This window comes from Sturnira hondurensis, unplaced genomic scaffold (genome assembly GCF_014824575.4).
Source record: "Sturnira hondurensis isolate 20B ecotype Veracruz unplaced genomic scaffold, ASM1482457v3 Scaffold0006413, whole genome shotgun sequence".
Taxonomy (NCBI): Eukaryota; Metazoa; Chordata; class Mammalia; order Chiroptera; family Phyllostomidae; genus Sturnira; species Sturnira hondurensis.
The window spans coordinates 58,520,377-58,546,251 of NW_028079044.1; the positions used below are offsets into that span (position 1 = coordinate 58,520,377).

General features: G+C 35.4%; 1 protein-coding gene and 1 pseudogene across 3 annotated transcripts in view; one reads left to right on the plus strand and one right to left on the minus strand.

Moving 5' to 3' along the window:
* Window positions 1-25,875, minus strand: part of ROCK2 (Rho associated coiled-coil containing protein kinase 2) — a 107,479-nt gene that overhangs the window by 25,539 nt on the left and 56,065 nt on the right. For all 3 annotated transcript variants that reach the window (XM_037048723.1, XM_037048726.1, XM_037048724.1), the window contains exons 4-18: window positions 24,123-24,260; window positions 18,183-18,443; window positions 17,721-17,865; window positions 15,182-15,320; window positions 12,073-12,164; window positions 11,084-11,243; window positions 9,532-9,592; window positions 8,957-8,968; window positions 7,599-7,678; window positions 7,397-7,445; window positions 6,692-6,827; window positions 6,498-6,589; window positions 6,010-6,256; window positions 5,388-5,494; window positions 1,928-2,087 (exon numbers count right to left, since the gene is read on the minus strand). In XM_037048723.1, coding sequence (XP_036904618.1) covers window positions 1,928-2,087; window positions 5,388-5,494; window positions 6,010-6,256; window positions 6,498-6,589; window positions 6,692-6,827; window positions 7,397-7,445; window positions 7,599-7,678; window positions 8,957-8,968; window positions 9,532-9,592; window positions 11,084-11,243; window positions 12,073-12,164; window positions 15,182-15,320; window positions 17,721-17,865; window positions 18,183-18,443; window positions 24,123-24,260 — 1,879 coding nt within the window. The remainder of the gene's footprint in view (window positions 1-1,927; window positions 2,088-5,387; window positions 5,495-6,009; window positions 6,257-6,497; window positions 6,590-6,691; window positions 6,828-7,396; window positions 7,446-7,598; window positions 7,679-8,956; window positions 8,969-9,531; window positions 9,593-11,083; window positions 11,244-12,072; window positions 12,165-15,181; window positions 15,321-17,720; window positions 17,866-18,182; window positions 18,444-24,122; window positions 24,261-25,875) is intronic.
* On the plus strand, window positions 21,232-22,126 carry LOC118988768 (60S ribosomal protein L7-like; annotated as a pseudogene).

A 25,875-nucleotide genomic window follows, 5' to 3' on the forward strand; every position in this document is an offset into this window, starting at 1 on the left:
ACAGTAAGTGCTCCCTATTAAAAAAGAATTTTTAATGACCCAAGAACATGTTCACAGTATTTTTAAAAGGAACAAAGCAAAACTATGAAAGAACTGAGAAAATATACAAGTGTCACTCTGGTTACCAGGATTATGGTTAGTCTTGACTTAGTTTATACTTTCTTGTATTTTCTAAAGACTTGCAACAGGTTTTGTTTTATTAATAAGTAAGGCTTTTAAAAGCCTTTTTCAATCTCAAAGTGTACAGCAGGCAAAGATTATGGTTAATCAAGTGATTCCCTCCTGAATGTGAGTTATCACAGCTGAACTTACCTTTTGCTATCCCAATGAGAAAACCTACTCAAATCCAACTAGGTTCCTCAGCACCTTCATACCTAAAGCTCAGTGTCCAGTTATCACTTACTAGAAAGTGACACTAACTAAAAATTAAGCCTATGACTTTCAGTTTCTAATGAAGTGCCTTCAAAAGTGTAGAAAAATAAGACTTTTTCACATATCATTAATAACAGCTAGCATTTCTAAGCACTGTTCATGTCATTGCACTTGGTTTTCACAATAATATAATACTTTAATTGTCCCTTTATAGGAAACAAGGCACGGAAGTTTAAGTAACTAGGCAAAGTCACATAAGAAGTAATTTATTGATGGTGAAGTTATATTCTTAATCAAAGGAGGCAATAATATGCCGTGGAAAGATCAAAGGATTTAAAAGACCCAGATTTGAGTACCACCTATAATATTTAAGTTTTATTTACTCATGTAAAATACCAAAGTCACACATCTTAAGATAGTGCTGTAAAAAGGAGTTTAAAAAATGGTAGTTATTATTATACAGAATTTATTTTCACTAGTTCAGAGAATAATCTATGAGCAAATGTACCCATTTAAAAAAATAATCACCCTGATGTGGGCACAGAAAATAGAAAGAAGCATAAATGAATTTACTAAGGTGATGAAAAAACAGATTCTATACCTTGTTTTGGGTGACGGTTACACGTGCACACTACAAATACAAAAAATGTTTGCATTTTATTGCACCTCAAAAGAAATTCCACTGTCTTCTAGGCCATAGACAGGGAAACAGAGCCCACAAACTTAATCTCTTCTGATCCAATTTTTCCAAATAAAGCACCCTCTTCATCTTTTATCAACCTGAATCAGTGTCTTAAACTAATACGAACAAAAACCCTCCAATTCCAATTACTACTTAAAGCCTATTTTTGCTAAGATATTCATATAAATGTTTTATTTCAACATGAAATAAAGTTTCTATTAAGAGTTTTATGAATCCTCCACAAGAATATTGATTCACTTTGGAATTTCAAGCCCATCATAATTATAAACACTCAGTTTGGAAAACAAGTAATTAGCCTAAAACAATTCCAAGATATAGGTTGGCTTGTGGAAAAACTAACTCAGTTTCTTACCCTACATTTATTAGTACCTCGAAGTTCTGATCAAATCTAGCTAGTATCTTCACTATGCCAAAGCTCCAAAAACTCAGTGAGCTTCTATTTTAGTTAAGTCAGCTATTATTTTAAAATATTTATCTTGAAGGAAGTGGCAAGAACCATAAGCTGATGAAATATTGGCTTGCTGATTAGAAAAAGAGCACCCCCCCCCCAAATCGAGTAGTGTATTAGGACTTTATGTTCTGTATGCCTGTCACTATCAATAGCACCAAAATACTGATTTCTCTCTGATCTAAAAATTTTGTTGAATTATTTTGTTTGGGCCTTCTTATCTTAGAAATGACTGTTGCTATGGGGAGGGGGAAATATACATATATATATAAAGCTTCCATGATAGTGTGCCCCCTCTAGTATTTGATAGTAAAATATAAACAAGTATTTTCAAAATCAAAAAATTGAACATAGAATCAAGTCTTAGTAAAATGCTGCCAGAAAACCCTCATAAAAATGTGTACCTTTCATGGCTTCTGATTTAGCTTCTTCAATGGATTCATAAATCTTATTTTTATCTGCCAGTCGTGCTTTTGTAGCTTTATGTTCAGCTTCTTCTTGTTCCAAGCTCTGCTGTATAACTTTTAGTTGGTACGTCATATCTATCTCCATGTTGTTCTTTTCCTATTAAAGATTAAAATGACAGCTATAACAAAAAAGACTAGCTGAAACAATATCAAGATAAAAAGAGAAGCAACAGTTTGGGAAAACATATTTGCCAATGACACCTCAGACAAAGGTTTAATCTCCAAAATATACAAAGAACTCACTTGACTTCACTCAAAGAAGACGAGCAACCCAATTAAAAAATGGGCAAAGGACCTGAACAGACATTTCTCCAAGGAGGACATACAGAGGATCCAGAGACACATGAAAAGATGCTCGATATCACTAGCCATCAGAGAGGTGCAAATTAAAACCACAATGAGATACCACTTTACACCAGTCAGAATGGCTATCATAAATAAAGAAACAAACAAGTGCTGGAGAGGTTGTTGGGAAAAGGGGACCCTAGTTCACTGCTGGTGGGATTGCAGACTGGTACAACCACTATGGAAAACAGTATGGAATTTTCTAAGGAAACTAAAAATGAACGTGCTTTTCGACCCAGCAATTCCACTATTAGGAGTATATCCTAAGAACCCTGAAAAACCAATCCAAAAGAACCTACGCACCCCGATGTTCACAGCAGCACAATTCATGATAGCCAATGGTTAGAAGCAACCTAGATGCCCATCGGTAAATGACTGGATCAAAAAGCTATGGTACATTCACACAATGGAATTCTTTGCAGCAGAAAGGAAAAAGGAACTACTACCCTTTGCAACATCGTGGATGGAACTGGAAAGCATTATGCTGAGCGAAATAAGCCAGGCGGTGAAAGACAAATACCATATGATATGACCGTTAACAGGAATCTAAACAACAAAACAAACAAGCAAGCAAAATATGACCAATGACACTCAAATATGGAACAGGCTGACAGGGTCCAGAGGGGAGAGGGGAGAGAATCATAGGGGAAAAGGGGATGGACTCACATGAACAAGTATAAAGGACACATGGACAATAACTAAGGTGGGGGGCGGAAATGGGAGGGAGGTGGGGAGCACTTGGGGGGCAGAGCCGGGAATATAAGACAGAAAACTGTACTTGAACAAGAATTAAATTTAAAAATTTAAATTAAAAATATTTTTATTAAAAAAAAGACTGGCTAACAATTTCAAAAGCTTACAAAGGTTTTTTATAGACTTACTAAGAATGTCCAATACTTAATACCTTGTAAATCTTCTATTCACTCCGATTCCTGTACAAGCAACCTGCGCACGGTACCAGTCCTCTTCCCACTGCCGTACCTTCCCATTGCCACACCTCCACTCTACTACCCTGAGGTCATACTGAGATCGTTTGATCTTAATAAAGTGACCCACGATATTCTCAATATCAAATTCAATAGACACTTTTTAGTCTTACCTACCTCAGTGGCCCTCAATGTTGCCCTTGAAACTGTGTGACACTGAACTCACTTGGTTCCCCCCATCGTGTTCTCCTCTCATCCGGCACTTGTGAAGTTTCCCCCAAACACCGCTGAATGTTGGTGTTCTTGGAGGTAGTGTCCTTAGCCAAAATGTTTTTCCTTTTCCTATATTATTATTTCTCAAACTTTTAAAACATACCAAATGTTTCTTTTTGCTATACCAACTTCAGGAGATGTATTTTAAGTTGAGAATCTTTAATAATAGAAGTCAGTTTATTTTCTACATATCCTCAGATGATTTTCTAGTCCTTAGTTTTCTACGTAGTTTGTATCATAAATGTAGGTACTTCTTTTGTGTTTGAGATTAAACCCTTAATACTGAAAATGACCTTTCACACTAATGACTCACCAACACCTGCCCTGAAAAAACCACTGCTCTAAGCCAACTGCTCCCAGGTGGGCTCTTCCATTAGCCTGGTTCCAGCTACTTCTACATTGATGCACCACAAGTATTTCTATTGCTCCTAGCACCATAACTTACTGCTTTGTAGATGTCCTAATATGGCTGTCTCACAGCCATACTTCTAACTAAAATGGATCTATCATTATTTCCTATGAGAGCTCTTTTCCTCTTATTCTTTATTAATGGCACTAGCATGTATCTTGTCACAAACTAAGAACCTAAACTCATCCTGGAGTACTTACTACTCACATGCCACATCTAACCAATTATTAATTGCTGCTAAACATCCCTCTTCTAAATATTCCTCAGATTCATCTTTATTTTCCATCTTTTTAACCACAGCACTGGTTAAGTGTCCATTAGCTGAATGCTTAGAAGGCCTGAGCAGTCTCTACCACTTATCCTGCTTGAATCTATTCTCCATGTGGTACACAGTGATTGACCAATTTAAAAATCTTCAGTGGCCAGCCAGTCCATTACTTAAAAAAAACTCTTAACAGAGTATTCAAAATCTTGCATGATCTAGCTCATGCCTAGCTGTACAGCCTCACTCTGACCACTGAACTCCCACTCTTAGAGGGGAGGACTAGACTGGCCTGCTGTTTTTGTGAAACTTCACTGGAACACAGCCATACCCATTCCTTTAGGTACTACAGCATAACTGGGTATTGCAACGGAGACTCTGAGACCTGCAAAGCCTAAAATATCTAATACCCTTTTCTTAAAAGATTAAAATTTGTTGCCCCTGCTGTATAATCCAGAAATACTGACCGGTTTGTAATTAAGTAAACAGACTCAACTTTTTCAACTTTCCATCCTCTATGCCTTTGCTCACGCTGTCCTGCCCCACTCAGAGTGTACCCCTCCCCTGTCAACCAGCCTGCTCCGTTAGGGAGTCATCCCGTGTACCTGCTCACCTCCCTGTCCATGCCTCTACCATTCTACTTACCACACTGCATTATAATTATCTCTGTGATTTATTACTACTTTAGAAATTACCCATTAGACTGGACTGCATGCATCCTGATACTTCTACCACAGGTGATACATTAAACACTTCAATAAAAAAATAAGTAAATGAAAAAAATATGAACTGCACAGAGCCTAGAAATTATCCCTAGCTTACACTATTTTTAAAGAAAAACTTCTAAATGCCAAAAGTCATGATAACTTCATGTAACTTTTAAGACATGTAATTAGTGAAGATCTGAGTTTCCCTTGGACCCCTAGAGAGAAGCACCCTCACTACACATACTCAGGAGAGACCCTCTCTCCACAAGCATCTAACACACTAAGGGTTGCTTGTGTAGTGCTACGGCAAGCCTTACAAATATCTACATATCCCTAGTCTACACAGCCACATCTAAATATGAAAGAATCCATGAGTATGCAGAAATAAATGATTTCCTTCATTTTGGAATAAGTTTCCCAATCTGAGACTCTACAGTTATTTTCTAATACAAAAACAAAGCATAACATGTTCTACCTTTTCCAAATCAGTGAATCTCTCCTGTAGTTGTCTCTTCTCCATCTCTATTTTTGCGAATAAGATTTTGCCACTCTTCAAATCTTCTTCTAGGCCAGATATTCTACCTAAAATGATAACATTTAAAAAACCAATAAACCCACAAAGTATATGTGTGTGTATACTATATACATAATAAAATGTGTGTATATACTTATATAAATATATGTGGTATGGAATTATATATGTATAATTAATATATCACAATAAAATGTATATATTAAGAGTAAGAAACTTGGACATCACCTAATACTTTGAAGCTGTTATTTGTGAAGAGTTTTACAATGGTTGATAAGGCTGGTATTAGTATAGTTGATATAGCTGAGGTACTACTTCACAGTTAATGCAACTGGAACCCAATCTACCACCTTGGGAGGTAGCTTAGTACTTAAAATACTTCAAACTATTTGAAAGTAAATCTTTTGCTCACAAAATTTTATATTAATGTATTTCTAACACCCTAACTTTACATAGCAGTAGTATATTCAGAAATGTGCTACCCCAGCACATTATCCGTCATCTAAATTTATTTCTGAAACATGAACCATTAAGATGAATTCAAGTTCAATCTCTCTGTTAATACCTTGTAAATCATTAATGATCTCTGATCCATGGGTTCGATCCCTCCTTTCAGATTCCAGAACCGACTGAAGATTGATAAATTCCTTCTCAAGTTTTAACTTGGCCGTCTCCAACAGGCAATTTTTATCCTGCAGATCTCTATTGTTAGATTCCAGCTGTTGAATCTGTTTTGAACTTTCTGCCTGGCTTTTTCTTAACCGGGCTGCAGTATCAGATTCTGTTCGCAGCAAAGCATTGGTTTCATCCAGCTGTTATTCCATTCAAAGTTCAACAACAACAAACAAACACATACAGGTATATATAATGGAAATGCTCCAGTTTCTTACCCCACAACAAACTATCTAAAATAAACAAAAACCTAAAAATACTTCCTAATGATTTCCTTTTAAAATTAGAGGCAAAATCCTTTTGTGCATTGCTGATTAAAACTATTAATAGGCAGTCATAAGTAAACTTCACTACCCTTGTTACAAATTGGGATCGACTTACTTGTCTCTGGAGTTGATTCACTTTCTCCGTGGATATTTGAGAGTTCTGATTTCTTTTTTTCAAATCCTCAAGTTGATCTTTTAAACTGTTAACTATGATAAAAAGCGTTTCAGTGGCAAGCTTCAACACAATACATACACACACACACACACAATTTTTTTATTGATAAGTACTTAATATTCTACACCACAAACCATCATTTTCCAAATTTCGTTTCTTGTCTGCTTCATGATCAGCTTTCCTCTGATATTCTGCATTTTTGTGCTGAAGAAGAGCCTTTTCTCTTTCTAACTGTCTTAATGCCGATTCCACATTCTTCCTTAAGGTGATCTGAAATAGTGCTTAAAGTTATTATTGGAAAAAGAGCACGTACAAGAATCAAATAAAAACAAAAACTATTTCAATTATTTCAAACAGATAAAAAAACCTAAATAAAAGCTGTAACTACTGTATTAATGTTTTCCATATTTTTCAAATAGCACACTACTCTGGAACAATCAATAGTATAAGCGTTTTGCTTACTACTGAAAGCAAACTTCCTATTCCATTATCATCTTTAAATAATAAAAACCTGAATTTAAAATGTTATGAATAAAAATTAAATAAAAGAAACAGTGGTCACTTTCTGTTTTTAATCCATGTCAGTAATACAAACACAATTTTTTACTTGAAATATCTAGACATTATAAATTAACTCAAGTTTTGCAACTATGTAACAAAAACAAAGCCTATTATCATGATTATTCTATAATTTTAGTCCTGTCCACCCACGCTACAACATAGGTTTTATTACAGATCAAGATATATATGAACGTGGTACAAAGAGAACTCTGTAGGTAAGTCAGGCACCAAAACTTTTTATGAATGAAAATATTAATGAAAGTGTAGAGCAACTTTACCTCTTCTTCTAGCTCCTTCACTACTTTCTCTAGGCGAGTGTTAACAGATCTAAAGAATTTCAAAAGAAACAGTAAACAAAATAACTCCTATTGACAAAAAAAGCATTTACTATAAATTTGAAAATAATCATATATTACATTTTTGGTAATATGTTTAAACTTCAATTCTATAACATACTACTTAATTCTCTCCCAAACACACCTGCACTTCTGCTCTAGTTCCTCTTTGGCTTGTACTTCAGTGCTGAGGTGTTCTTCTAGTGTGTACAGTTTTTTCTGAATCTGTTAGAAAACAAGAAACAATAAAGTTTGGTCACACTTTTAAGTGTGAGGCTTAGGGTAAACAATAATAAGCTTCTCTTTTCTTTCAACTTAATATCATTTCCTCTACTGTACAGTATCTGTACCTTCTAACGTGCTGTTTATTGGCAGAGGAAAAAACCCTCCATCTCTTGCTCTCTGTCTATGACAGTCCATGTGTATATGTGCACACACTAAGTAAACAGACAAATGAGACTCTAATCCTGGCAAAATTCTTTCATGAAACTAAATTTCTCATTCATTATGAGTACAGGATATCCTCTCATGTTCTTCTACAGAGAATTTATTTTAAAATATTGTTGGCCTTTGTGCTTATTAGATAAAAGGTCTACGTCCAAAACAAATATTCAGAACATTTTATTGAACATGCTCAAATATATATCAGTATTGTTAAAAATAAGACTAAGTTCTTCTTTATATCTCTCTACACAGTGCCGGGCACGGTACTGTAAAGAGTTGTAATCAATAACTCTTTTGAATAAATGATAGCTAATTAATTACAAATCATCTCCTTGTTATTCTTTAAATCTTTCAAGGGTGGATCTGTCCATTTTTAAACAAATTAAAATTAAGGAAAGTATTAAATAATCCATTTTGGAACATTACTAGCTTTATAAAGGATTTAACTTTTTGAGTCCTCTTGTGCCTTAGGTACAGCAGCAGGCACTTAACAAATGTGGTCTCATTAACCCTAACAAGAATCCCAAGAGGATGGTAGTGTTATAAGTACTCGGGCAAGAAACTCAAATCCAAAAAAGGTCAAAAACTGGGCCAAGATAGCACAGCTCATAAATGACAGTACAAAACATACAACCCAAGTCTTTTACATTCCAAAACCAATATTCTTTGTAGGGATTAGACTTTGTAGTTTCTTAAGTATGTCATATACCTTAAACAAAACTGTATTTTTCCCTCATAAGAATATACAGGCCAATGAACTAGTCAAATTTAACAGCTATTGCATTAATACGATTTTATCACACCTGTTATCACACACTAATCAGAAGTTCTTGCTGCCAATTTTAAGTCTTTGGTAAATAAAAACAAAAACTACATAATATCTACTTTAAATAACAGATCTATGGGAGCGGTAATGAAAGGGATACTTGGTAGAAAAAAGGTTGGGAACTTCTCTCTTGAGAGATGCTGCACCCCAGCTGCTAAGTGAAATGAGGCTACACCAGAACACTGCAGAGTGACGAGTTTTTCTGTTTTTTAAGATCTATGACATCAACATACCTCTTGACTTTCCTGTTTAAAGCAAAGAAACAAACAAAAAAGAGAAAACATTAAAATGCTTGTTTTTCTTTGTAAAAGTCCTAAAACACAAATCATACCAGAATTATTCAAATTTTTTAGTTTTTGTAAGTTTTGAAGAAAAAAATGGTTAGCATCGAAAAAATACTACAACAGTTTGATAAAAAACTATCCCTTACATGAATCCACTGCTAAATACTCACAGTCTGAATCTCCCCACCACTTCTCTACTCTTACCACTATTATCTGTACTTTTCTAGAAGACTATAAAATGTTCTAAGTACAATATAACTGTTCATAAACCTACTCTATCACTTTGGCTACTAAAACTTAGCCTAAAGCTGTATATAATTCATCATTTTACTAGCCATTGTATCTTACACAATTATACGTACCAAGGAAATAAATTATTTCAATGTTAGGCTGAATTGTACTGCAACAAGGAATGCCATCTAATGACTCAAAAAGTAGCATCGAATAAACTTTTAAAAATATATGGGCATTACTAAAATATCTGAACATGTAACTTAAATAGAAGAGTAAAAGTTTATACATACTTCATTTTTCCTTGATTGTACTGAATCATTTTCTCTACAAGATGGAGAGTCACTTAATAACCTAGAAAGGCAGGAAAATATACGCAGGTCATTTTAGTTCATTTTCTAATACCAACTTATTCTCAAAATTAAATTCCAATCACAAAGATCTCTTTTTGACTTCAACTTATTTTAAATGAAATGCTAAACTTTTCTGGCCTCTCACTCTTATTGGATGTTGTTATTTAACATTGTTGAGATTGAAGTCACTAACCTTCCCCTCTTCATCTCAAGTTCCTGTAGCTATTTTATTCTTCTTTTCTAAACATTTTCTAGGAAGAGACATCTCTCCTCCTTTTCAAAGATAACATCTTTTGATCTCCAAGGCTTAATTTATTACATAAATGAACACTTCTATTTAACTGTCAACTTCTCTCTTGACTTCTCTTTCTCAGTGCCAATAAACATGTTAGTGTTTCTCCAGGCACTGACACCTTCGTGAAACCAGCACAGCATCTTCGGAACACTACTGGTAGCAGGGTGAGCAGTTCTTCCTAGTTGGCCTGGGATTTTTCGCAGCTTTAGTACCAAAGTCCTGCACCATATCCTAGGAAACCCCTCAGTGTGAGGCAAACATAATATCTGGTCAGCCCCATCATTACACATGGAAGTATGAAAAAGTTCCTCCAAGTCTTTAATGACTCACTCAACTATTTGACAGTTTTCAGTGGCTCTTCACTACCTGTAAAGTCCAAAGTTCCTTAGCACAGCACACAAAATTGCAAAATTCTTCCCCTAAACTCCAACTTCCATATATTTTCTAACATACTGAAGTCGGGGTTCAATAATAATATATTTTCTTATCCCCCAAAACTCACTTCAGTTGACCACTATTTATTGAATGACCTATGCCAGGCTCTGTGCCAGAGGGAAGGACTCAGGAGAGGAAACCAGAGTCTCATCAAGTCCTCCAAACAGTGGTAGACCGGTAATGTCTACCCAATGCTGGGGCCCCACTGGACCACACTATGCTGCTCTCAATGTGTGCTTGCTTCCACCCCAAACTCTTCCTCCCACCTCACCACTCACATCTCAGCCACTCAAAAAGCCCTTTCCTATCTTTACATTCGGCTAAAATGCCACCTCTGCCCTGAGGTTTTGCCTAACTTTTTCCTACTCTCAACCCAAAAAGACGTGACTTTTATTTTTCGTTCAAACCATCTCAGCTTTGGGGTACCTTTTTAAAGGCAAATACCACATTCTACCCTTCATGATGAGTATATCACCTCCTCATACTCCTCATTAGTTGACAAGTTCCTTCAAAAGCAGGTATTTGGTCTTATCCACAGCCCAAACAAATATAGAGCATTGCCTTGCATTCATTTGTAAATGAATATCATATAGCATTTTAGAAATAATAAAAATAAATTAACTCTCTTGACAGTCCTTTTGAAAAAAAACCCAAGTTTAAAACAAATTAATACTTTTTCTTACATACTCCAGTCTCAAAGTAAGACAACTCTTTATTTACAGCTAGACTCTGAAGACAACAAAAATATAATAAATTACATACAAATTTTCTCTGTAGTAGGTAAATCCTATAAAAGGCAGCTGATTTCCAACGAAGGCTTTAGGAATGGGGAAGGTTTCTACATCTCCTTTGTCATCTTCAATGTCATCAAAATTGCTGCTGTCTATGTCACTGCTGAGCTCAGGTACCACTGGGGCTGCCGCTATCAGAAGAAATGAGGCACTTCATTCAGGACCAAAAATAAGTAAATAAACCACCCCTGCTTTGTTTTATACTATTAACAACATATTATATTAACATACTGTACATCAATGATACTAATTAATAACAATATATTTTTAAGATTTACTATAGAACTCTTTGGTAACACATTTTCCACATTTAGTAACACTTTTCAAAGAATTACAATTTTATAAGTATTTTATTACTATATTAGATCAGTTTTAAATATAAATAAATCAGTTAAACAAGAAAAGCAATATATTACTCTAGGTATTAAAATTACAAGCAGCAATACACTCTTTGGCCTTCAGTTTTCTACATTCTTTAAGTAGAAACATTTCTTGCTCTTAGAATAAATTACTGTCAAATATACATAAAGTTAAAGTGAATTACCACATTTAACCTAGTATTTACCAGAGTATGGTCTCCATATAGTAATTAATTACTGATTTATTAATTCAAACACTTTCAAATTAAAAGTTTACATTCCCCAATATTAATAATTTACATTTTCTTAATAATTCTGCAAATTACTGATACATAAAACTTAACTTCACAAATTAAGAAACCTATAAGATTTACTATAAAAGTATTGAAAAATATTGTTAAATACACATATATTATATGCTTACTTTGCTAAAATATTGAGATAATATTTAGTTATACATATTGCCACTGAACAAATTTGAAATCAAAACTCTCAGTTTATAAATTAGTTAGCATTAAATATATGAAACATGCTTGTTAATTCAAAAGACAAAGCAATTTAAAATGTGATAGGATGAAAATACTTAAATTTATTGACTTACTCTCCCTTATGTTATCCCAATTCCATTGATCATTCTTAAAGAAAGGATGCTGTTTTATTTCTTCTACCCCATTTCTCCCAAGTCGTACCTCCCTAAGCAATGCAGATAAAGATTATGTAAAGGGTAAGATCAGGAAAAGACAAAAATATTAACTCTTATCTCGGCAAGGATCAACATACAGATCATAAATGAGTTTGAGACATCTTTTCAAAAAAGTTTCAGCATAAATATTTCTCAAGAAAGAGCTATCTCAAGTTTATAGTATATAATCTCTATAGATAGGTTAAAAAGACTGTAATATATGTATTGGGCTGGCCAAAAAGTGGTTATATTCATTTGGTTTTCCTTATAAGCTGGTAGCCTTTAGTTGTCTTTAACTTCATTCAAAACAATTTTGTTAGACTGTATTGTGACAACTGTCGCATCAGCATGCATTTAGAAAAACTTATCAAAATTAGGGAATTTTTATATAGCCATTTTAATATTGTAGAAGAAAATATGCAACATTTTTGGCATATTATCCTTATTATTTTGAAAGGTACAAATAAAACTGAAATGCACACACACACAAACTTTGTGCAGTATATGGAAAAGGTGCTATGACTGATCGAAAGTGCCAAAAGTGGTCTGTAAAGTTTTATGCTGCAGAGTTCTCATGGGACAGAGCTCCACGGTCGGGCAGACCAGTTGAAGTTGGTGACAATCAAATCGAGACACTAATTGAGAACAATTAACATTTTACCACATGAGAGATAGTCAACATACTTAAAGCATCTAAATCAATAGTTACTGATGAAAATAAAAAATGTGCCTTTTATTTTACAGAAAATATCACATAAACTTTTCCACCAACCCAATAAATGCCATGAAAAGTGAAACATTTCAATCTGTAGTTTGTATCACACAAAAGTACACGAGAGTTTCAAATAAAAAAATTCATTTGTGTATGCCAAAACCGCATGACAAACTTCAGGATGTAAAATGAACAATGGGCCCTGGCTGGTGTAGCTCAGTGGATTGAGCGCGGGCCTGTGACCCAGAGGATCGCGGTTCGATTACCAGTCAGGGCACATGCCTGGGTTGTAGTCCAGTTCCCTGCAGGCCAACTCCCAGCAGGGGACGCATAAAAGGCAACCATACACTGATGTCTCTCTCCCTCTCTCCTTCCCCTCTAAAGATAAATAAATAAATAAAATCTAAAATGAACAATGATCTAACTTCTGGCCCAGAAGAATGATCAAAACCTCTCTAATAAAACAGGTTTTTTTTAAGGAATGGATTTTTTTTAAAGATTTTATTTATTTGTCTTTAGATGGTAAGGGAAGGAGAGAGGGAAAGAAATATCAATGTATGATTGCCTCTCATGCATCCCCTGATGGGAACTGGCCTGCAACCCAGGCATGCGCCCTGACTGGGAATCGAACTGCAATCCTTTGGTTCACAGGCCCACGCTCAATCCACTGAGCTACACCAGCCAGGGCTAAAACTGTTATTTTTAACAATCTCTCCCCTTCTTAAAAAAATCACATACTGTATTTGAAGCTATCCATATTTACTCTGATAAATTATATCTCTATATTTACATTAAAATTATTCTGAATAGAAGAAAAATGTAAATAATTTCATTCTTTGACCCTTTGAGTCTTCAATTAAAACTATATGAAAAAAATTTTAAAAACTGTATGAGAATAAAAAGCATTTGTTTTTTTATATGCCCTGGAGCAATGTTTAATATAAGGAGAAAAACCTATAAACTTTAGAGTGAAGTGCTCCTAGCCACGCTAATGGCATAAAATTCTTTTTAAAACTGCAACCTTCCTCTCAATAAATTGCTACACCAAATCTTTCGTGAATGGCACTCCTTTCAATGACATATGTTACATCCCATTTTATCTTTGACAAATTATGGTCATCCTATCAAAGCAAAACAGTATATAGGATTTGTTCTGAGTTTATCAGCACGGGTTGTACATTAATCATATATATTAACAAATATTCAAGTTTTATTCTACAAATGATTGATAAACGTAAAAATGATTAATTTCTCTGAGGAACAATATAAACAACTTTTGTTGCTTCATATGGAACAAAATTCATAATATTCAGTTTGATGAGAATGAGGGAAACAATTATTGGTACTAAAAATATTTTCTGATGTGACTTCTCAAGGTCAATTCAATTCCCAGAATTCTACCTGTAAGATTTTATCCTACAAAAAATGTGCAAAAGACCGCTACAAAGATAGTCACTATAGTACTTCTTGTAATGGCAACTAGCTAACAAACATAAGGTATGCAAAGGAATCATAGCATTTTAAAGTTATAAATGGCCTTACTTTTTAATCTATTCTGATCCCATCATTTTATGGATGAATAAAATTATTTCCCAAACAGTAAGATAATTTCCCTAAAACCATAGAGCTAGTCAGTAAAAGTCTGGGTTGGAGAGCAAGCAGTCTCCTGTATGTGCTGGTCCTTTGATGCGGCCACTCTTGTCACAAATGTAAACGGGAAGCCAGAAAAGAACTGCAGAGAGAGCCGGGGAAGAAACTCTGAATAGTTGTCCAGCTTCCCTTTCTGAGGTTGGTTTTCACAATGTTGTTCATCTACTTTGTTTTAAGAAATATAGAATTTCCAGGGCAGACCTGCTCATATTCAAATGCAAATAAAAACAGGTTGAAAAGTAGGCACTCACAAGTTCAACACAAATAGTTTTTGAGATTATAATCTGTTGAGTATTTATCTGCACAAAAGGCTCTTCTCTCAAAAACTGTGCAACAGGGTAGCATGACTTACGACCCCTTAGAGGAGAAAATGTCAGTAATACAAAAGTTTTATTTCTCTCAAATGCATTATTTTACAAAGTTCTATTTTTTTTCTTTTTTAGACACAAGGGTTAAGAGTTAAATTACAATTGGGCTGCAAACCCAAAATGATAAGGTAACCCAACCCCAGGCTTAGCAGTAAAAAAAGGCTAACCCAGAATTAAATGCAATTTAGATAAGAAGAGCGATTGATTTCGTACGTAACTAAGAGTTAGGTATGCTTTCATCTCTGCAAGTTTGAAAGTTGAAGGTGTCATCTCCACAAAGACCATCAAGGAGTATTACCTATCTGTGAGGAAGGCACAGATGAGACTCTTCGCATGTTTAGAAATTTCTGCATCTTCGGGGAAACATAGGGAGTTCTTATGATCCATAATTTTGCTATACGTTCCTACAAGTGAATCTGCATAAAACGGAGTATCCCCTAAAATTCCAAGAAAGAAGACATTCAGTGTAAATGTAAAGTTGCAACACTTTTCATCTACTACTTAGATATGTTACATTTAAATTTGTCATATGGATAAAAAAATGGTTATAAGCCATAAGTCTCATTAAAAAACAAACAGACATAAACCAAGGAAAGATTTAAATGTTAACCATACCAATGAATCATCAACCCTTGTCAGCAATATAAAATCATTGCTAAGGCTATAACTTTATGTTTTTTCTAAATAATGGGAAACAATTTACTGAGTAATTAAAAAAAAAGATTACTAAGTGAGGTCAGACCAGACTCCTCTAAAGCTCGATTTGAATCATGGATCAGACTCTCCAGAGTCTCATCTCTAGAGTTTCTAGCTTTGTTATACAAAACAGTAGCCTCTAGTCACATGTGGCAATTTAAAGTTAAATCAATTAGCATTAAACAAAATGAAAAATTCAGTTCCCTAGTCCACTCACTAGCCACATTTTAAGTATTCAGTGAGGCCAGTGCTACCGCAGAGAGCGCACAGATATAAGCCATTTTCATCACGACAGACTGGATGGTGCAGCTCTAACAGGAGTTAGACCAGCACTATTATTTTACACAAGGAAGTTAAGCCCAGATAGATGAAATGTGACTTGCCTAAGATGACACATTACCTGAAGTTCAAAGTGGCAGAAATAGCACCCCAATGTAGTGTGTATGAGGACTAATGACTGTGACAAAGAGGCACTGAGACAAGTGTAAAGACAGAAAAAGTTGAAGGCACCACTTTTGTCAGTACTCATCTAAACCACAAGGGTTAAAGGCCCTGCTGGTGAGCCTCAACTACAGGTCACCTTAGTACAAAACAGACCTTCCCAAATCAGCCAATCCAAAACTTCAGAAGGGGTGCTCGGGTAGGTAGTTTTTAACTTGTTTCAAAGGGGAGTGGAGGGAGCTTTGAATTCAAGATTCTTCTAGTGCCATTTTTAATTGCAACAGAAGCCTTTAAATGAGCTCCAGTGCCAACCAACCCGAGCAAGCAGCAGAGTAAACTCAGAATACCCCAAATCGGTGCCACTGAAAATCATTAAATTTAGCTCTCAGAGTTGAAAACAGTGGCAGAAATTTAAATGGTATCTTCAAATGAGCCGTGTGACTTCCCTCAAAGTATATTATTTTCTAAATCCTTAGGAGAGTCTAGGCAAATAATAGGATATATTCTATTTCAAAAGACTAGAAGATACACCTAATGCATCATCAGATTGGGCCAGAGGTGGGGAGAATGGACCACTACCTGGAAACATATGGTGAAAACCAAGAGGCCCACTACAAAGACAAGGTCTAAAACAAAGCTGGTCATCTGATGACATAACACCAAGCATAGCAAGAGTAATGTTATATACCCGAGATGGTCAACAAGAGATGTCACAAAAAAGTTCCCTGCCTAATTTTTACTTTAATTTGGGAATTACCAAAATGTTCTGAAAATTTTTTAAAGCAATAACAATACTCAGTAATTGTACAGATTTTATAGATTTTTCTACTACCAATTTCTAGTAGGGTAATCATCCACAAAACTCATTTTCATTTTCTAAAAATACATTCACAGCTCTAAAGTCATTCCACATAATATCATTAGCCTTATCACACCCATCTCAGAAGGCAGACCTGGCTACATCCCCCTCTTTCCAAGCCAAATGATCCAGTCGGTGGCCCCCTTAGCCAGAGGTATGTGTGTATCCCTAGTACTCAGGAGTGAGGAATCATAAGAATGAAATCTATGATGTAAAGAAAAGTTTTAAAACACTTAAGCCTTTTAAATTTGATTTGGTTAAAGTAAAATAAATTATTAAATTTGATTTTCTGAGATGGAAATATTATAAAATATATTTACCTTGATACTTGAATAGTCAATAACTATATGATTTATTTTACTGGAAACAAGTAATAAATACAAGAAATACAGTTAACAAAAATCACTACCCTAATTACATAAACAAACTAAAAAGTATTTTCAGTTCTCTATTATTATTGGAACAAATATGAACAGCTTTATATTTAAGATATTTACAACAAATACGATTAATAATCTTAGAATGGAGGCCCATTGTAGCTGTAAACTTGCTTCTTGTTGTATTTTCTTAATACAAAGAAAGGTCTGCTGGAGGAGTATTTCCTAGCAGTATACTTTCAATTCCTTTCATATTCTACTCAATCAATTTCCCAGTATGAGATTTGGTTTAATTCTCCAATTAGCAATCTGTTACATTAGACACTACTAATGCAAAGTTTTCAGAAATTTTACTTCTTCCTTAGGATACATGCAATTAATTTCCTTATATTCCCAAATTCCTGAACTAGAGCTAAAGTATCATGAGATGGATTTTAAAAAAAGAACGTTAAATATTTACTTACCCACCAGCATCTCAAAAAGGAAAACACCCACAGACCACCAATCACATTCTCGCCCATAGTAACCATCACCCCCTTGTGATTTCAGAACCTCAGGGGATATGTAATCAGGTGTTCCAACTGCTGTGTCACAATGCACCATGCCTGTCTGGGGAAAGAGCGCAGTCAGAGAGAAGAAGATGTGTGTAAAGCCACACATAAATATAACAAATCTGTTTACTATTACATACAAGTGACATAAACTGCTACCAACAGAACTTCACTGCTGACATGGCTCTGGCAGCACAGAGAACAAGCGCATTACGAAATGCATACAAATGTGGATATTTCCTCACCTTGTTTGAGTCATAGTTAGCAAAACTAAATTTATCTTTGTTTAAAACTCTAAACTCCAGATTTGAAGTGTTTCTTTTATTTTTGTTTCTCAATAAAACCTCAGCATTTTTTTACTTGCTTAGTACTTACTTCATCCATCTTCATACATGTGCCAAAATCTGCTAATTTTAGATGTCCATGTTTATCCAAAAGCATGTTGTCAGGCTTTACATCTCTATGAATTAAACCCATGGAATGGATGGCATCCAGAGCAAGAACCACTTCCGCTGTATAAAATTTGGCCCATTTCTCAGGTACGTCATAGTTACTCATAAGGTTTACAAGGTCTCCACCAGGCATGTACTCCATTACCATGTACAGATACTTATCATCTTGAAAGGCACAAAAGAGCTGAAAAACAAAATGGGGGGAAAATTTTTTTAGAGAAAGAAAACCCAAACCATAAACAGAACAAAACCCAAAATCTGTTATTACTGCTATTGAAAAAAAAATACAAATTATTTTATATACAAAACTAAGTTGAACTTTATAAAATCTTTGATTTTAGATTGATTTGGAGATGTTTAAAGGAAATCAGTTGCCAGACAAAACTTTGATATAAGTATCTTCTTCATACTTACTAACAAAATATGTATAAATAATAAATCATTTTTCTTCCTGGAAAATACAGGAATCTTCTTACACAGAAATATTTTAAGAGAAAAAGAATGCAGATCATAAAAGGTAAAAGAATGACAGAAAAATCCATAACAAAATCCCCAAACAGTGCATATAACTCACAAAGAAGAGAATTGAGGCGGTAGGAGAGGTTCACAGACTCGATGTCTGTAAGAAGAGGGAATGAGCACCACACCCCTGGAAGAGCAATTGGTAGTCACACTGGGAACAGGTCCTTCTCTCTCCCCTTCCCCATCACAACAGCAGCCAGTGGCAGTGCTACCTGCATCCAGACTAACATAGTGGCATTGACAACAGAGAAACAAGACCCCAAGCTAGGCTGCCTCCAGGAATGACACAGTAATCACGAATTCAGAAGGAAAGCTATTCATATTCCATCTCCAAACATGCCCCACCCATCCTAGAAAAAAGCAATCACAAACAGGTATCCCCAAAGAGTAAAAGAGAGCAAAACCAAGAAATCAACATTTGAGTAAAACAAACATCATGACATACAGACAAAGAATTGAAGAAATAACAAAATTGTCCATATATGCATGAGTCTATAATGGGGTTCTCTATTCCATTTAGTTGTTTTATTTTTACTCTTGCCACCAAGTACTACAATGTTTGAATTCGTTCTGTTGAACTTGATTGATATTGATTAGGCTTCTTGGATTTATGGGTTTTTAGATTTCATCAAATATGGGAAAATTCTGGCCATTAGTTCTTCAACTATTTTTTCTGTTTCTGCTCCCGTCCCACAGCCCTCCAACCCCTTGCTCAGACTGGAATTACAAATGTAACCTGCTTGATGTCGTCCCATAGGTAACTGATACTCTTGCGAGGGTATCCCCCCCCCAATCTTTTTTATTTTCGTGGTGTGCCTCATGCGGTATAGTTTTCATGCTTTGTCCAGAGAAATAAAATAAAAGGCTTGTATGCAAATGTTTACTACTTATAATTACCCTAAAGTAGAAACAAATTCAAACGTCCATCAACCGCTAAATGGACAAAGAAAATTGAGTACTACGCATATACTGTTTCCACCCAACCAGACATAAACAGCAGTGCAATTCTGATGCTAACACCTAGAGTTAGTATCAGATCCCACAAGGTAAGAGCTCAGTCCTCCACAAGATTTCCTCACTTCAGACATCAGCCACACTTTCGGAGTTCCCAGGCTACCAGGGTGACTCTGGGAATGATACATTCAGTTTTATTATAAAGGATGCACACAGGGTAAAGTCTGAGAGAGAGCAGAGTTTCTGTGCCTTCTTGTTGAATCAGGGTATACTACACTCTGCACATGAACGCACTAAACAGTCGGGAAGCTCTACTGAGTGTCAATGTCTAGAATTTTAATTAAGGTCTCATTACATAGGCATCATTAAATAAATCACTGGCCATATGATATAACTGAATCTTCAGCTCTCTTCTCCTCCCTAGAGTTTGGGCAGCTTGGTCTTTCTGGTGACCAGTCAGGTCCTGTCTCAAAGCTAGCAGAAAGCTACAGAAAGTTGTCTCATTAGCATACCAAAGATTCCTATCACTGTGGAAATTCAAGCACTTTTAAAAGCTCTCTGGTATGACCTGGGGACAAAGAAAATATATCCTCTGTTATCCTATGCCATACAATGAAATATCATTGAGCACTAAAAAAGAAATGAAGTACAATGTATGGCACAGTATGCATGAACTTCAAAATAGTACATAAAGGAAAGAGACCTGACCCAAAACACAACTATTGTATGACTCCATTTATCCGAAAATATCCAGAAAAGACAAATCTATAGAGACAGTAAGCACATTAGTGGTTGCCTGGGACTGAAGGAAAATGGAAAATGACTATAAATGTATACAAGTTATTATTTAGGGATGCTAAAAATGTTCTAAAATCAGATTTTAGTGATGGGTACACAACTACAAATTATTTCCTAAAAATCATGGAATGATACCAGTTGATCTGGCAGTAACTTAATAATGCAGCTTTATTCACAGGAGACAGAAACTGGCAACCACCCAAATGTTCATGAACAAATGAATGAACAAACAAATTGTCACCTATCCATGTAAGGAAATACTATTTGGCAATAAAAAGGAATGAACTATTGAAATATTACATCATGGCCCTGGTGGCGTGGCTCAGCAGACTGAGTGCCAGACTGCGAACCAAGGGCCCCAGGCAGGGCCCAGGCCTGGGTTGCCAGGCAGGCCCCAGTGGGGGGCGTATGAGAGGAAACCACACATTGATGTTTCTCTCCCTCTCTCTAAAAGTAAAAACTAAATAAATAAATCTTTTTTAAAAAGTAATATACTTATCATGGATAAGTCTCAAAACAATTTTACTGAATGAAAGAAGCCAGGTGGGATGGGATTAAAGTTAGCCCGGACACTGGAGAAAAAAGGTAAGTGAATTTAAAGCCATAGCACAGAAACTATATAAAATGAGGCATACCATAACAACAACACAAAGGCTGTGAAATAACAAAAAACCCAAACACAGTATCAATTACCCACAGGACAACATCAAGCAGATTATCTATGTGTAACTCGGGTCAGAGAAAGAGGCTGAAGAGTTGAGACAGAAAAAAATACTTGAGGAAATAATGGTCAGCTCCTTTCTGGCTGGAACCATAAAGGGTGTGGAAAAGAAGAAAAAGGTCCCTACTGTGCCAGAAACCCTTAAAAAAAAGCAGAGGAATTTCGCAGAGCTGAAGATCAAGCACCTGAGAAAGAAGTTCACACAAAAGATACTTTGAAAAGCAAGGAGGAAGCTTATCTATGAAAAAGCTAAGTACTATCACTTGGAATATAGGCATGTACAGAACTGAGTCGAACAGCTAGGATGGCAAGAAAAGCTGGCAACTTCCATGTACCTGTGGAACCCAAACTGGCATTTGTCATCAGGATCAGAGGTATCAATAGTGTAAGCCCAAAGGTCAGAAAGGCACTGCAGCTTCTTCGCCTTTGCGAGATCTTCAATGGCACCTTTGTTAAGCTCAACAAGGCTTCAGTTAACATGCTGAGAAATGTAGAACTATATATTGCATGGGGGTAACCAAACCTGAAGTCAATAAATGAACTGACCTACAAGCATGGTTATGACAAAATACAAAACAACAGCAAAAAACTAAAGGCCTGACAGATTAACACACTGACTGCTCAATCTCTTGGTAAATATGCTTCATCTGCATGGAGGGTCTGATTCATGAGATCTACACTGCTGGAAAATGTCTCAAAGAAGCAAACAACTTCTCATGGCCCTTTAAACTGTCTTCTCCACAAGGTGGAATGAAGGAAAAGACCATCCATTTTGTAGATTGTGGAGGTGTTGGCAGTAGGGAAGACCAGATCAACAGACTTATTAGAAGGATGAATCAAAGTATCTACCATGGTTAATCTGGTCAGTTAATCCTGTGGAGATCACAGCTGATCTCAGAGATACAAACTCTTTTCTTAAATATTGTTACATATATCAGTTGCATACATTCAAGGTCAAGACTAGCTGCACATCTGTATGTGACTAATGTTAAGCTATAATGTTTAAGCCATCATTTTGGTTATAACACATTTTGTAAGGGTGTGTGATACTTGATAGTAAATTGTATTTGAGAGATACCATTAACTCTGAAGTCAGTGTTAATTACTTTTCTTCGTGAGCTTCAAAGTCAATGTTGTGGGGGTTTTTTTTCCATTTACCTCTGAAAATGTCTGGAAAAATACATCAATTCAATAGTCCAGGAGTTGTTGAAGAACTTCAGCGAATACTACTCAAGTCCAATGATGAAAATGACAGTCAAATGTGAAAAGGAAAGCGGAAGATTATGTGGAAGTTAGAAGATTCGGATACTGAGCAAGATACTTCTAGTGAAGAAAGTGAAGATGAATTAGACATGAATGAAGAGTATTTTTTTGGAAAGGATAAAGAATCAAAATGGAGGGGAAATCGAGTAAGAAAACAAATTAGAAAACAGCCACTGAGTATTTTGTGTCAACTTCTGCTAGTTTGGCCTAACAAAAACATGAAGACAAAACTAGAAACTTCGAACTGATTTATCACAAATGATATTTTAGATCTTATTTTATTGTACACATATAAATATATCGATTCTATCTCAAGCCAGTTTTGATGAGAAAAGAGATGCTAAATGAATAGACAAAACCAAATTGAATGCATTTCTAGTATACAGCTGGTTTATACTGCAGTAATCAGCTAAATTTGCAGTATTTATGAGCTACAGATGGTAGTGGGACTGAACTTTTTAGACTTAAAATATCTTTGCAGAGATTTAGATTTATTCATATCAGGTCTGATGGCAAAACTTACCCACTTAGAATGCCTTAAAGTGTACAAATTATTGCATGAAGTTTTTTTCATCAATATGGTAATTTTTTTAACCTCAAAATTGTCTTCCATAAGCAAGGTATCAAACTCCCAGATCATTTAAGTCACAAGTAGCAAACATAAGGCCTGTGTGGGCTAAATCCAGCCTTTCACCTTGTTTTATCTGGCCCAGTACTTTGTTTCTTTTTGGCGGCAGAGCCAAACTCCTTGCCCCTAGTTAACGAGTAGCTACATTTACATGGTCCTAAAGTTACATCTGGCCCTTTGAAGGCAACCATGAGGCTGATGTGGCCCCCAGTGAATGTGAGTTTGACACCCCTGATTTAAATATTCTGCACAAGCACTGATACCCCTAATCTTACTCCTGACACTTGTTCAAAATGTTTGTAAAATCAGTTATTAGTATAAAACAATCTTTAGAAGCTAGTAAGGGATATCACTGAAAGAAGGCACAACGGAATCATTAATTCCTTATTAAGAGTCAAATACAGGGCTGGATTAGGAACCCAAGACTGTCTTACTTTATACGTAAAACAGGACTGCAAAAGAATTTTCAAAATCTTTACTGCATGAAGTTATTTTTTTAAAGTTGTCAGTGGTTTATTGATAATATTAAAGTAGAAAGATTCAAACAGCTCCACGGGGTGTTTTAAAATTCACCCAAACTATAGGCTGGGTGACCTGCAGGTTGGATAGACTGCCACAGTCCAAGAGCTTGCGTGAAGTTTTTTTATTTTGAGACAGGTAGATTCTTGTTTTGATTACATAAATCACAAGCAAAGAGCAGACAGGGGATACTTTTAACCAACCCAACCCCTTTCAACAGATTAAAAAAGTTGAAAGTAATAACTTGCTTCCATAAATAAATGTAAGTTTTACATGTCATATCCATATGAATACTACTTAGGGACATTAAACAAATGTATAAATCAGATCTTATTTAAAATAAGTGTGTTGTCACTATGTAAAGGAGATATAGAATATTTGGCACATAGAATCAATAATTTTGAATGATAAGCACTTATAAAAGAGGGAAATACACTTATAAAAGTTAGTATGCTTACCTGAACCACCCAGGGACTGTTGGCAAAGGCCATAATATCTCTTTCTTCCCAGAAAAAAGCAGAATCTGATCTTTTTATCATTTCAAACTTACTAAGAAGTTTCATAGCATAAACCTTCTGTGATGCTTTATGACGAACCTGTTGATTTTCAAAATATAAAAAATCAGTATTTTAATTTTATGATCTGAACAACAGATCATACTATAATGGTATTATTAAAAGACTTTAGTTACAAAACACAATGATCCTTAGGTAACTCATAAAAAGTAAAAGAATAACATTTCTAATGAAAGAAACAGGAGAAACTTCTCAACAGCCTAAGTATTTCATGAAACATACCATACCTTTTTTAAATGCCAAGTTCAAAATACAGCTCTCATTTCATCTCAAGCTGAATTCTTGAAATTTCATTCCCTCATGGTAATTAAGCTAACTAATTTTAAGAATACTGTAAAATGAGAAACTTCTAAGATACGTACATGTATCCTTCACTATCTTAACATGAAAAGAACCTAATAAATGTAGGTGTCAAGGAATATTTGTAATTTTGTTGCCATCCTTATTTTTCTATATATCCTATTTAAGAGGTTTTTAAGGGAGATAAGCTACCAACAATGTGGTTATTTGATTAATTATCTTCTTCATTAAACTATAAATTCCATAAGGGCAAGCACAGTGTCTATTTTGACCTCCATTTTAGTCCTAGAATGTAACATAGCAAATTCAGAGCCAATAAGTATTTAATGAATAATTATAATAACTAACATTTACCAGATAATAATAAATAATAACTGCTAACCTTTATACATGGATATCTAACAGGATGTTTGACACTGAACCCCAAATCTTCACCCTGAATTTATCCTGTCTTCCCCACGGCAATAAATGGCATCTTCATCCTTCCAGCTGCTCTGGTTAAAAACCTTTGGCTCCTCCTTTCTCTCACACAGCTTGTCAAACTCATCAGCCAGTCACGTCACTGCTACCTTCACACAGTTTCTGAAGCCAACCGTTTCCAACGGTCTGCACTGGTACCACCCTCACCTAACATTTTTTTTCAATTTCCTGCAACAGTCTCACCCAGTTTTCCTGCTGTCACTGGCATCCACCAACAATCTGGTGACCTCTCCAAAATACAAACCATTTCCTGTGACTCCTCACTTTAAATAACCCTAATAGGTTCTCATCTCATTTCTACATGTTTTGTTCCCCTTGTCTGAACCCACCTCTTACAGCAAGCAGGACCCAGACCCTCACTTTTTCAAAATTCCTGCTCAAATGTTAACCTTCTCAGTGAGGTCTACTCTGACCAAACCACTTAAAACTTTCAACTCATCGCATCCTCCCCCTCTGCTGCCCACACGTTCCCTATTCCATTCTCTCTTCCTTGCTTTTGCTCCATTGCACTTACTACCATCTTATATCCTATTTTTAACTTATTTATTTTATTATCTCTCAGCACTAGAATTTAAACCCAGTGAAGGCAAGGATCTCTGTTTTCTTCACTGCTTAGTCACCAATGTCCAAGATAATGAATGCCTGGCACATAATAACCTTTCCATAAATATTTGCTGAAAGAATAAATTTACTGTGTGATGTTTTCTATGTGCCAGACACAGTGTGTTTTGATAAATGTACTATCTTATTTAATCGTTTCTTTTTTTCATCTTCACCCTAGGACATGCCTATTGATTTTAGAGAAAGAGGAAAGAGGGGAAAGGGTGGGGGAAAGAAACATTGATGTGGAAGATAA